This window comes from Podarcis melisellensis, assembly GCF_964234715.1.
Source record: "Podarcis melisellensis genome assembly, chromosome: 3".
Classification (NCBI taxonomy): domain Eukaryota; kingdom Metazoa; phylum Chordata; class Lepidosauria; order Squamata; family Lacertidae; genus Podarcis; species Podarcis melisellensis.
In genome coordinates this window covers 87107351-87120581 of record NC_138530.1, presented here as the reverse complement: position 1 = coordinate 87120581, position 13231 = coordinate 87107351, and the positions used below count along the sequence as shown (strand labels likewise).

Genomic DNA, 13231 nt, shown 5'->3' with positions numbered 1-13231 from the left:
GGAGAGCCACGTGATAGACAAGAGGTCCAATGATGAGAAAGAACTTTCACAAGAACATTTCCCTCAAAAATGATGAGAAAAAAATTCCAGCAGGAGAATCTGAAGAGTTCACTAGCTCTGGTGTTGTGAGAGGTTGGGTTTCTGAGGACTTGTAGGGCACACAGCAGAAGAAGCCTCACAACACATCAGTCCATGTTTATGTTTTGCCCTGGAAACATACTTCAGTCCACCAGAATGTGCCACATTGCTGAATAGGTATGACTGTTTTAACAGAGATAGTAACTTGGACTAAACCACCAAGAGAGTAGAATTTTTATCTTCTATTATTTATGACCAATTTGATGTATGGGATGCTGCAGTTTGAGAAGAGGGTAAAGTTTCAAGGCTCCCATCTGATTTTCCTCTTATTTTCCCTGTTATTCTGTCATCTATTAGATTTCTATGTGCATTTTATGCAATTTCTTTTTCCATTTATCGCACAGTTTGCTATAGAATAAAATATCATCACTATAACTAATAAATCAGAAAAACACTATTTTGGATGTCACAGAAAATGTGTTCCAATGTTAGTCTTAAGAGCCTATGGATCCTTTTGCTTCAGTTTAGATGGGTGAAATAAATCCATAGTACTGAGTAAGATAAAGGCACCTTGAGGCATTACTATTCAACAACTCACCAGCACCAAGTCTTCAAAAACAGCTCTTGCTACAAAAATGAACTACATGAGATAAATTTCAAAGAGCTGTGCAATTTCTCAGGGATTTCTGGGAGTCACATGGCTGAAACGGAACACCATTTTTTTAAAAAAAACATTTGCAGCATATATATGTAATATGTCAGATGCAAGCAGTGCAGGCTAGGAAACAGGAACTTGGTAACTGGTGTTTTTAGCAGTAAGTGATTTGAGTGGAATAATGAAGAAAAATATTGTGACCTTGCTACAATGACAAAACAGTCACTTAAGAGCTTCCATCACATATATACTCAGTCTAAGCAATAATCCCACCCCACAGTGGCTCACACTAGAGAGAGGTAAATGGTAGGCTGGGCACTCAATCTGGCACAGTATTTCAGCATTTCAGTCACTTAGTCTCATACAAACCAAGGCAAAAGGTTCTTCAGCTCTGTACTCCACAACAGAGATAAGTGGAAAACTCTGCCAAAGCCTTTGGTGAGGGAGAATGAAAGAGCCCTTTGCTTGTATTTCAGCCTGTGGAAGTCAGAATGGAGGCAGTACCACTGACCTTGCTTATTTCAAAAATTTAACTCTTACTAAAAAGAAGGAATTTGAATTATGGCGCTGGAGGAGACTCTTGAGAGTCCCATGGACTGCAAGAAGATCAGACCTATCCACTCTGAAGGAAATCAGCCCTGAGTGCTCACTGGAAGGGCAGATCCTGAAGCTGAGACTCCAATACTTTGGCCACCTCATGAGAAGAGAAGACACCCTGGAAAAGACCCTGATGTTGGGAAAGATGGAGGGCACAAGGAGAAGGGGACGACAGAGGATGAGATGGTTGGATAGTGTTCTTGAAGCTACTAGCATGAGTTTGACCAAACTGTGGGAAGCAGTGGAAGACAGGAGTGCCTGGCGTGCTCTGGTCCATGGGGTCACGAAGAGTCGGACACGACTAAACGACTAAACAGCAACAAAAAGAAGGATGCCAACTAGAGGTGAGACATCCTAAAGGTAAAGGTAAAGGTACCCCTGCCCGTACGGTCCAGTCTTGCCAGACTCTGGGGTTGTGCGCCCATCTCACTCAAGAGGCCAGGGGCCAGCGCTGTCCGGAGACACTTCCGGGTCACGTGGCCAGCGTGACATCGCTGCTCTGGCGAGCCAGAGCCGCACACGGAAACGCCGCTTACCTTCCCGCTGGTAAGCGGTCCCTATTTATCTACTTGCACCCGGAGGTGCTTTCGAACTGCTAGGTTGGCAGGCGCTGGGACCGAGCAGCGGGAGCGCACCCCGCCGCAGGGATTCGAACCGCCGACCTTTTGATCGGCAAGTCCTAGGCGCTGAGGCTTTAGCCCACATCCTAATCTGTGGCTATTTCCAAGCATGATTATCCCTTGTTTCTATTGGCCACATGACCAGCCACTTTGCTTTTGCAAAGTCCTAGTATGGACTGAAACCTTGATACTTATGTGACAGAAAAAAAGGGTGTCATCTCAGTGCTGGCTAAGGATGACCTATTAGAGAAGGAGTAAAGATTACACAATCTCAGTCAATGTGCCTTTCAAAAAACAACAGGAATCTGTATCACCAGAAGGGATTCTTCATCCACCCCACTCCCATAAGTAAACAGCACTATTAGTGACTGAGCATAGTTCAGTCATTACGTCACATAAGCAGCAGTACTACAGGCTGATACATGAGCAAAGGCCTCTTTAAGTCTCTCCCACCAGCGTGCCAAAGAGAGGCTTTGGTAGTTCTCCCCATAGCTCTGTATAGGAGCAGGGAGTTGAGAGCCTGGTCGTGTTCTGTCCTACTTTTGGCAAGAAATGATGGTCAAGAAGGATGGGTCATCACAGGGAGTTAACATAAGCACTTTTCAAGGATTTTACCCATGTGTAAAATCAACAAGCAAGTAGGGAGGGGCTAAACTCTTTCATCCCTATTGCCCTCCACAAGATGGAGGAAAACTGGCTCTCCTCCATCAACTGCTCTCTTGACTTGGTCATCTTATCTCCTTTTGGTTTTGCTTCACCTAGTCAGGATTTTCTCTCAGCAATTTCTTACTATCCTTTTTTCAGTGAGGATATTAATAAACATAGCAAAGTCAGCCTGTGTCATATAGTGTTTTGTCACAGGATGATGTACTAGCTTGCTTTGGTGACCACTCCTCTATTTTCCAGATGAAAGTACCACATCCCTTTAATCTGCTCTCATACTTCAGCTATGGCATTGCCTTAATCCATCACATTGACAGTACAAGTGAACACCATGCACTTCACATACATACAAGATGCCATAAATTGTTTTAAAAGGCATTAGACAAATGGTTCTTACTGCTGCAAAAATAACACCACTGCACTGGTTCACCATTGTCCCCTTTATAGGAAACACAGGTGGGCAGACTGATCTCAGTGGCATCGATCTTCTTCCTTCCAGTCAGGTTTTAGTATCCCTACAGAGCATAAAGACAATGGGCCATGTATATCCTTGATGAATGATTCCAGTACAATGGTTCAGCTATAATCCTACAACCCTCTTTTAGAAGCAAGACTAGTTGAACAGCCTGTCTTACTTTGAGGATTTGGTTGCTGGAAAACAATTTTTATTTTCATATCTGTTGACAAAATTTTACATTTATGTAAGTGTACAGAAAGGAGAAGGGCAAGGAGAACAATTCCAAAATATTTCCTCTCCCACCCCACCCCATGGAAGGAACCTATGCATGCAAAATGAATAAACTGAGCATTAACTCATCCCTTTCTCAGCAGAGTGCACTACTGGACTCCCCCAACATCACATTCTGTTTTATGTCTTATGTATTATAAATAGCAGGTGACAGCAGATAAATCTTGCTAGCTGAGGACCACCACTGTTACAATCACAAAGCTGGACTGTGCCAAAAGGCATTAAGCACAGCCCCTCACTGCAAGACAACACGCCGGCACTCTGTTGCTCAATCCAGAGGATTGTTTCAATTTGTATGCCACATCAAATGTTTCCCACAAAATATGTGTAAGTTTTGTGCTCTTGGCGATGCTATGGGTACCAGATGCACTCAACAGCTAATATGTGCTCAGTGAAGAGTGCTGCCCCATTTGCACATTGGGTTTCCAACACTGGGATATGAACCCTGATGGATCAGCAAAACTTGCCTAAACCACTTTTAAAGCTATATAAGGCAGCAGTTATCACCACATCTATGGCAGCAAATTTCATAAGTTAATGATGCTCTGTGTGAAGAGCTTTCTTTTATCTGCCTTGAATTTATTGCCAATCAATTTTATTGAGAGACCTTGAGTTCTTCTGTTATGAGAAAGGAAGAATATTGTCGCCTTCGCTCCCAATCACTCAGCGGGGTGATATCATTTCAGGTGAGGTCCTATCCTTTTCCTGGTCAAAAGTATGAATATACTTCCCTATGCCAACAAGAAATGCCTTACATAACACAATCAATAGCTGCTTTTGCCCTCAAGGCAGAAACATCATATTGGTGGCTGCTTATTATTGATTAAGTGACCAAGACATCCCATTTCCCTTCAGTCAGGTTGCCTGGCTAACAGTGAAAATGACCATTTTTGGTCCCCAAGCCCAGGACCTTATATTGTGAACTCTTGAATTTAAGATCTGTTACTTTAGTTCGTAAGGTCAAGCTGTTAATCCTGCATGGCTTCCTAGTTGGCTTCCTCATTATTAATGCTCTTAGCAGTGTCATTCTCAGATTTATTCTCTTTATCACATTCTTCCACCCCTCTCTAAGGTCACCAAAGAAAATACTGAACAAAACCAAGCCTACAAAGAATCCCTAAGAAGAGAGTGAAAGGTTGCCTTTTATCACAACCTTTCACCTTCCATTAGTTCATTACTGATTTTATGGTGTATGCAGTGGTAGCAAATATGAGCAATGCAATTCATTCTAGTGTGATCTTATACTCAATTACTTAGAAAGAAACAACATTGAACTCAAAGGGACTTACTTCTCAGGAGACATGTATAGGATTGCACTATAAATGCCAGATTTGGGAGAAGGCTTTTGTCTTGATATTTATTTGCATTTATAATTGTGATTGAATTGCACATCTAGGAAAGTCAAATACCCAACAAAGGATATATCTGACAAAAAGAAAACAATTAAATGCTCTTTGTCCATAACAGTTATTTTTAAAGTGATTATAGTGCACAATGATGTTCTGCTACAAGAAAAAACAACAGCATTATTAGGTGAAAAGCCAACCAAAAGCATCATAAATGGCATACTCCAAATAAAGCTGAACCCTGTGTGTGTTTCTATTTCTATATTGAAAAAATACTCTGAGGGGAGGGTGTTCTTATGTCTCTCTCCCCCCTCTGGCCCCGCTTTCTCGGGAATGATGACCCAGTGGGGATTTTATTGATCTTCTAACTATGTCACAGTCCATTTAAAACAAAATGGTATATGTTTTTGACAGAGGAATATGACATATTACTGTAGAAGGAGAACGGATAGACTTGAGTGATGGTAAGAAAACAACAACAAAAAGCCTCTCGGGACACACGAAGAAAACAAATCTAAGATATGATGCTGTAAATGGAAGTGAATTAGGCCTTTTATGGCAAGATTTAGCTGCAGAAGAAAACAGAGATTGTAAGCACAGGGAGAAGTCCCATTCATGCAAGTAATTTCCCCCTGTTCTTTTTTTCCCCCCTTGTTTTTTGGTAGATTCTCACCAGGATACTGTTCCCAAGAGAGGAGAAAGATAAATCACATAAGCATCACTTGGTGATGCATTAAGGAAGAAGTAAAAAGGTAAAGGTAAAGGATCCCTGACAGTTAAGTCCAGTCGCAAACGACACTGGGGTTGTGGTGCTCATCTCACTTTACTGGCCAAGGGAGCCAATGTTTGTCTGCAGACAATTTTTCCAGGTCATGTGGCCAGCATGACTAAGCCGCTTCTGGCAGCACACGGAAACACCGTTTGCCTTCCTGCTGCGGCGGTACCTATTTATCTACTTGCACTGTGACGTGCTTTCAAACTGCTACAGCCTCTCCCCCTCCACAACCACACTAGACCTGCTTCGCATCATTCTTGACTGTTTTAACCTGGCTGGAGTATCTCCTTCTTGGATGTAAAATAGGGGTGTGAGAGCTTGTGTAGAAACTTACCTACTGTACATTGGTAAAATCCAAATTAATTGCTCCACTCACCCCACTCACCAATGAAATGTGTCCCCCATCCCTTTCTCCATAAAGTTGCCCAGAAGGGAGTCTAGTTTTTTAGTACATGCACATACAACAGGTCACCATAGCACACTCCTCCCCCCTCCACCAAAAGCGAAAATGAAATGCTTACTGTGTACTAACCAAATGGAGATCCACACAGGTAGAATTGTGTTTGCATGCGTTAACGAGGCAGTCATCAATATCTTGGTCACATTTTTGTCCTGCATACCCAGGGTTGCACAAGCAGTAGAAGCCGTCAACAACTGCAGTGTGTGAAGTTGGGGGGGGAGAGAGACGCAGGTCAGTCACATTTTGTACAAAGTTAGATTGTAACTGGAACTGCAAAACACTTAAATAAAGATAGCACATAAATCCTAGAAATGTAGTCCTATTTTCCTCAGAAATATAAAGGGCAATGGAAATGGAAAGAGAGAACAAGCAAGGGGCGGGGGGAGGGAATTGAAACAGTATTGTGTAATTGTCACTGAAATGAAAAGAAGGTATGTCATACACAGGCAGGAAATGTAACCATAGGGAAACTGGATTTCTGATATAGGAGAGAATGACATCAGCAGCCATTCATGACAATTAAGTAACCCACCTAATTTGAGAAGAGGGTACACTCTTGTGCTACACCTCATCTCCAGCATTAGGGCCATCCAGTGTAAAAACAATTTAGCTCCACACCAGTTATGTTCCCAAATGCTCTCCGTTTTACCCACCCCCCTTATGAATTAACTGCTCTTATCCATTCGTACGAAGGAAACTGGGTGTGATTCCCATCCCAAACTATCTTGACTGGATAAATAAAAAGAATAAAAAAATTGTCCAGTAGCACCTTAGAGACCAACTACGTTTGTTCTGGGTATAAGCTTTCATGTGCATGCACACTTCTTCAGATACATTGAAACAGAAGTCACCAGACCCTTATATATAGTGGGAGGGTGGGGTGGGGTTTTTCTCAGAAGGGTAGTAGGAGATGGGTGATTGGCTCAATGGGTATGATAAACCTGTTGACGAATGTTACTATCCCTTGCTTTTCCCTGTAGGACTAATTGCAGTCGTTAGCAGTCATCAACAGGTTTACCATACTCATTGAGTCAATCACCTATCTCTAACTACCCTTCTGATAAAACCCCCACCCTTTTTTATTTTTTTATTTTGACTGTGTCAGACCAACACAGCTACCTACCTGAATCTAGTATCTTGACTGGGACATCACAGAGTAGAGTTCATCTATTGTGATGTTCTGAAACCAACACAGTAGCCAATTCCTACATGGCCCCACCTGACTTAACAACAGGGCAGATTTCAACACATTGCTAATATAAAGCTAACACAAACTGCTTTACAGCACATGATGTTCAGTTGCTGGATGTTTTCCTAGATGGCAGGTGTCCGTCTTTCCCTTCCAGGTAGTCCCCCCACACAAACCAAAAATCCCTCCCCCGAGGTGCATTTCTTCTATTGGGGAAAAGAAAAAACTTGTGCCCTTGATATTTTGCATCTGTTATTTTTAAAGGAAATAGACAGGGAAAGAAACATTTATTATCTGGAGGTGCCATTTTCACACTGTGCCACTTTATTTAAAAGAAACTGCTCAAGAGCTGAGGTTTGACAGCCTTGATCAGCTACTCTCATGAGTTTCCATGTTTCATTCTTGCCCCCTCCCAAGCTAACAATCAGTCCTTCCTCTTTTTCATCATTAGTGATGTAAAGAGAGAAGTATCTTTGGAGAGTTACATCTATACAAGGGACCCGGTGACAGCAATGATTGCAGTTCTTACAGGCATAGATTTATTATAGTCTCACACAGGTCCCTGGGTTCTTCATTATCTCTAAGATTTACCATGTAATCTAGGCTGTCACTCAGTCTCAGCACATGTAACTGCTATTACTCTCATTAAATGCTTGGAGCCCTTTGTTCCAATACTATTTTTTTTTTCAAGACGCTTGGATTTTCTTAATTCACAGTTATAAGATAGAGCTAAAGCAAAGCACTTCACCTCCTTTTTAACTTGTCTATCACATCTCAATAGTTATTTACTTCCACGGATACTCAGATCTGAACCTGAAGGGTAAGCTTTCAAGTAATTATATATATATATATATATATATATATATATATATATATATATATATATATGGTTTTGGTGTCCTCGGGTGTCTTCCCGTGTAAAAGTTGGGGTGTCTAGGCGACGTTTCGACGAGGTCTCACTCGTCATCTTCAGGCTGGTGCTTTCAGCTTCTTGTTACTGGAACAGAGCAGGATCTCAGTGTTTGAGTTCCTATAAATACTGTTGAGGGGGTGTGGTGTATAGCCTCCAATGTTCTGGGCAGAGAGGAAGTTCCCAGGCTAGTGTGCCTTTTCTTCTTTTGTTCCTTAATTACTTGAGGGATATCCTGAGTGATTTCTTGAGTGATATCCTGAGTACCACTTAGGTGGGTCATTAGGTGTGGATTAGTTGCTAAAGTCTTTGTGTCTTGACCTCTTGAACTTTGTGAAGAGTTTTTCTGAGAAGATGGCTGTACTGCACTTAGTTGTGCTCTGGCTTGGCTTCGTGTATAGGGGCGAGCTGTGGTTTTGTGGCTTGTGTCAGCCAGATCTGTGTAGGGATTGCAGGGGGGTGCAGCATCCGGAGGTGCCACCATGGTTTGGCTACTGGATGGTGTCTGTAATTTATCTGTGGAGAGGGTCTGGGTTTGGGTCTGGTGTGGTTGATTGGTGATGGCGTTCTGTGTGCCTCTGGATCTGGTGTCAGTTTTTGTGGGGAGGGCTAATTTCCAGATGTCTGGCAAGCGGGATGTGTCGTCACGCTTGTTCATGTTGTGAGGGTGTTTCTCTATCTCAATGGCTTCCATGATTATTCTCTTGTGGTGATGTTCCATGTTAAAGAGCAATTTGGAATCTGCAAAATTAATTTCGTGTCCTGTTTCTTTCATGTGTTGGAAAAGAGAGGAAGTTTTTTCTTCTTTTTTGACGGCATTCTTGTGTTCTGCGATACGTGCATTTATTCGTCTGTTTGTTTGTCCAATGTACGTGGCTGGGCAGACTTTGCAGGGTATTTCATAGACCCCTTGGTTTTCCAACTGGATTTTATCCTTGGGGTTTCTGAGGATATTGGCTATTTTTTGGTTGGTGCAAAAGGCTGTTTTGATATTGTGTTTATGGAGGATTTTGCTAATTTTATCTGTAGTGCCCTTGATATAAGGAAGGAGGGCCATGCCATTGTTTTCTTCTGTGTCTTGGTTTTTGGGGGGTGTTTCTTTTTGGATTAGCTTCGTAACCCTGTTTTGCTGGTATCCATTGGACAAACAAACAGACGAATAAATGCACGTATCGCAGAACACAAGAATGCCGTCAAAAAAGAAGAAAAAACTTCCTCTCTTTTCCAACACATGAAAGAAACAGGACACGAAATTAATTTTGCAGATTCCAAATTGCTCTTTAACATGGAACATCACCACAAGAGAATAATCATGGAAGCCATTGAGATAGAGAAACACCCTCACAACATGAACAAGCGTGACGACACATCCCGCTTGCCAGACATCTGGAAATTAGCCCTCCCCACAAAAACTGACACCAGATCCAGAGGCACACAGAACGCCATCACCAATCAACCACACCAGACCCAAACCCAGACCCTCTCCACAGATAAATTACAGACACCATCCAGTAGCCGAACCATGGTGGCACCTCCGGATGCTGCACCCCCCTGCAATCCCTACACAGATCTGGCTGACACAAGCCACAAAACCACAGCTCGCCCCTATACACGAAGCCAAGCCAGAGCACAACTAAGTGCAGTACAGCCATCTTCTCAGAAAAACTCTTCACAAAGTTCAAGAGGTCAAGACACAAAGACTTTAGCAACTAATCCACACCTAATGACCCACCTAAGTGGTACTCAGGATATCACTCAAGAAATCACTCAGGATATCCCTCAAGTAATTAAGGAACAAAAGAAGAAAAGGCACACTAGCCTGGGAACTTCCTCTCTGCCCAGAACATTGGAGGCTATACACCACACCCCCTCAACAGTATTTATAGGAACTCAAACACTGAGATCCTGCTCTGTTCCAGTAACAAGAAGCCGAAAGCACCAGCCTGAAGATGACGAGTGAGACCTCGTCGAAACGTCGCCTAGACACCCCAACTTTTACACGGGAAGACACCCGAGGACACCAAAACCTGCATTCCTGTACCCGTGAAAATCTACGAAAGCATATATATATATATATATATATGCTGAATATCCACTTCTATGGAAATTTAAACTTCTTTTCTTTTCCTTTTTGCACATCTAGTAACCATTGTTATTCTTATCCTCCATGAATTTGTTTAATTTGTAAACCACTTAGAGGTTTTCTTACAATCAAGCAGTATATACATTTTGTTAGATGAATAAATAATCTGCTTTTGAGGAAGGGCTCAATGGTTGAGCAGCTGTTTTGCATGCAAAGACCCCAGGTCCCATCCCCAGCATGCCCAGGTAGGGCTGGAAGAAAACCTTGGAAAGCTACTGCCAGTCAGTCTAGACCCGGGGGAGTCAACCTTTTTATAGCTACCGCCCAATAATGCATCTTTCTTGATGGTAAAATTTCCTTACTGCCCACCAGTGCTCAATGGAAGGAGGATTCAGCTTGTGCTGTAGAACCCACTACCACCCACCTAGAATCCTGAAACGCCCACTAGTGGGCCATGGGGATTAGGTTGAGAACCCCTGGTGTAGACAATAGGGAGCTAAATGGACCACAAATCTGATGCAGTATACGGCAGTTTCCTATGTTGCTGGTTAAATAAAATGGTTCAATATATATAACTTGAAAATGGACCATGTCAGACAAATATCCACCTGGACAGACAGAAAGGGGAAGTCAAAGTGATCAAGTAACTGGAGCAACTCTCTCATGAAGGAAGGTTGCAAGATTAGAGGCATTATATGTCAGAAAAAAGTAAGAAGGTGTTACTGAGCCCAACACTGGGGGCAAATCAGTATGCTTGGTGAAGATGAGCATCCCAGAGAGAAGTGGAATAGAAGGAAATCTTTAGGCAAGAAGCTCTAACCACTGGGCTATGGCCTTCCTTCTTTGATACTGAGTAACTTGAATACTCTTCACATCTATTGCAAAATTACAAAAGAAAATCTCTAAACCTATAACCATAAGACCATTAGCAGTTGTGGGTCTGCTACAATGTTGGTATGACATCATACTACTAGCAAAGCCTCTTCACCCAAAAATTAAGACACATTCAGTCATTAAGTGAGGCTGTACCCAAACCAATTCAACAGATGGTGGGACTTCACCACCATCAAAGGCAAAGCCTTTATCAGGCAAGGAGGACAACAATTCTTTCATCCAAACAAGAGATGTAGTCGGGGAATTTAGATTGGTGCCTGTGAATTGCTTTCTGGGCCTAGTTCACTGACAACCCCAGTCTGTACCATGTCAGAAATGGGCAGTTGACTCAGCCATGAGCTTAACCATTACAAATGTTTATGTGCTTCTCTTTACTCTTTTCCCACAGAATTCACAACAGAATTGGCACTCCATCTAAAGTATTTAAAACCCATAGGGGAAGAGAAACAATGGCCAAGTTACTGACCAAGGGCAGATTGATGGGGCACTGTACTAAAATGCCCAGGGAATGTAAAGTATGGATACCTTTGAATCTATGGTTAGAGTTTACAGAACAGTGACTGAGGCTTCTGACAACATTATTGCTTATAATATAATTTATTTGGGATTAAGGTATTGGAAGATTCTGAGGACATACAGACATGCTGTTCCACTGTCTACCTCTGGCTGAACATTTTAGTCCACTGTCTACTTCTGGCTGAACAACTACAGTATAATAAACTGCCTTAATTACCGTATTTTTCGCCCCATAGGGCGCACCTAGTTTTTTTTGGGGGGAATAAAGAAAAAATATTATTCCCCCCCCCCAAGTGCAGGGCTGGGGCAGGGGAAGCCCGAGATTCCCCTGACCCCAGCCCCCAGAACAGGCTGCTATCTGCAAGCGTGGGAGAGCTGCGCGACTTCACGCAGCTCTCCCACGGCTTGCGGATAGCTTCCTGAAGCCTGGAGAGCAAGAGGGGTCAGTGCGCACCGACCCCCCTCGCTCTCCAGGCTTCAGCGAAAGCCTGCATTCGCCCCATAGGACACACACACATTTCCCCTTCATTTTTGGAGGGGAAAAAGTGCGTCCTATAGGGCGAAAAATACGGTATGTTGATTTTGATGGCACTAAATTATCCTAGAATTCTACTACTTAGATCTAATGGGAACTTGTGTCTTACCATTGCAAGTGTTTCAGGGCATTATAAAACTCTATTCAACAGAACACTTTTTTCCATTTCCAATCAGTCCATGAAGTGAAATATACAAAGCATACTGCCCTTCATATTTGGCTTTCCCTTGCTTGTTCCCATAATAAAGATTTAATGGTAATATTTACAATCCTTTCATTTCTTTAAAAAACGTGAGAGCTGAAATGCACACAGGGATTTAAACTCTGGTAAACATGGTACAGGGCCTTTTCTCTCTCCATCCCACCCCATTGGACAAGCACCTTGCTTTTCATCAGCCCTGATCTCATTTTAATGCAATATTCAAACCTATTTGTTAAACTCACTGCAAACAGTGCCTCCTTGCTCAGAGGAGCTATTTCTGAGCACCTGAAAATTACCCAACATCAAATATATTGCACAAAAGGCATTTGGGCTAATTGAAGCATCGGATGAGACAACTTAAAAAAAAAATCATCTCATTAGAATTTCTCATTAGCTTCAATGGTGACCTCTGGAAAGATAAACCTCTGTGCCAGGAAATGAGACATCTTGGCAAAGTCCCCTTCTTTCAGGAATAGGATGCAAAGTTGTTTCCAGGGCACACGTACTGGAGAGCGTTATCTGCTGATCTCCCTGAAATGTCTCAAATACAGCTGCAAGGGTTGCACGAAAAGGAGAAACAAATGCCAAACTCACCATCGTAGCAATATCCATGGAAGCAAGGGTTGGAGCTGCACTCGTTGACGTTGATCTCACAGCGTGGGCCTTCAAAGCCCTTCAGACACTGGCACTGGAATCCAAGGGGAAAGGCAGCCAAGTCCGTCTCTTTCAGACACACAGCTCCGTTCTCACAGGGATTCCCTCCCTCACAGGGCCTGAATTCACAATTAAAACCTGGAATGAAAAGAAGACAAAAGTTGGCACCATTTAACTAATAAACTGGTTGTTACCTATCCTGTGCCGTACTGTATCCTAAGTTAACCAATTAAAGACACTTGGCACAAAATCTTTTCTAATCCTTTTATCTCCCCCTCCTCATGCAAAACATAAAATACAAATCCG

At 42.6% G+C, this 13231-nt stretch overlaps 1 protein-coding gene across 5 annotated transcripts in view; it reads right to left on the bottom strand.

The window, feature by feature from the left end:
• Positions 1 to 13231, bottom strand: part of EYS (eyes shut homolog) — a 567790-nt gene that overhangs the window by 431890 nt on the left and 122669 nt on the right. For all 5 annotated transcript variants that reach the window (XM_081905892.1, XM_081905891.1, XM_081905893.1 and 2 more), the window contains 2 exons: positions 12866 to 13063; positions 6015 to 6136 (listed from right to left, as the gene is read on the bottom strand). In XM_081905892.1, the coding sequence (XP_081762018.1) occupies positions 6015 to 6136; positions 12866 to 13063 (320 nt within the window). The remainder of the gene's footprint in view (positions 1 to 6014; positions 6137 to 12865; positions 13064 to 13231) is intronic.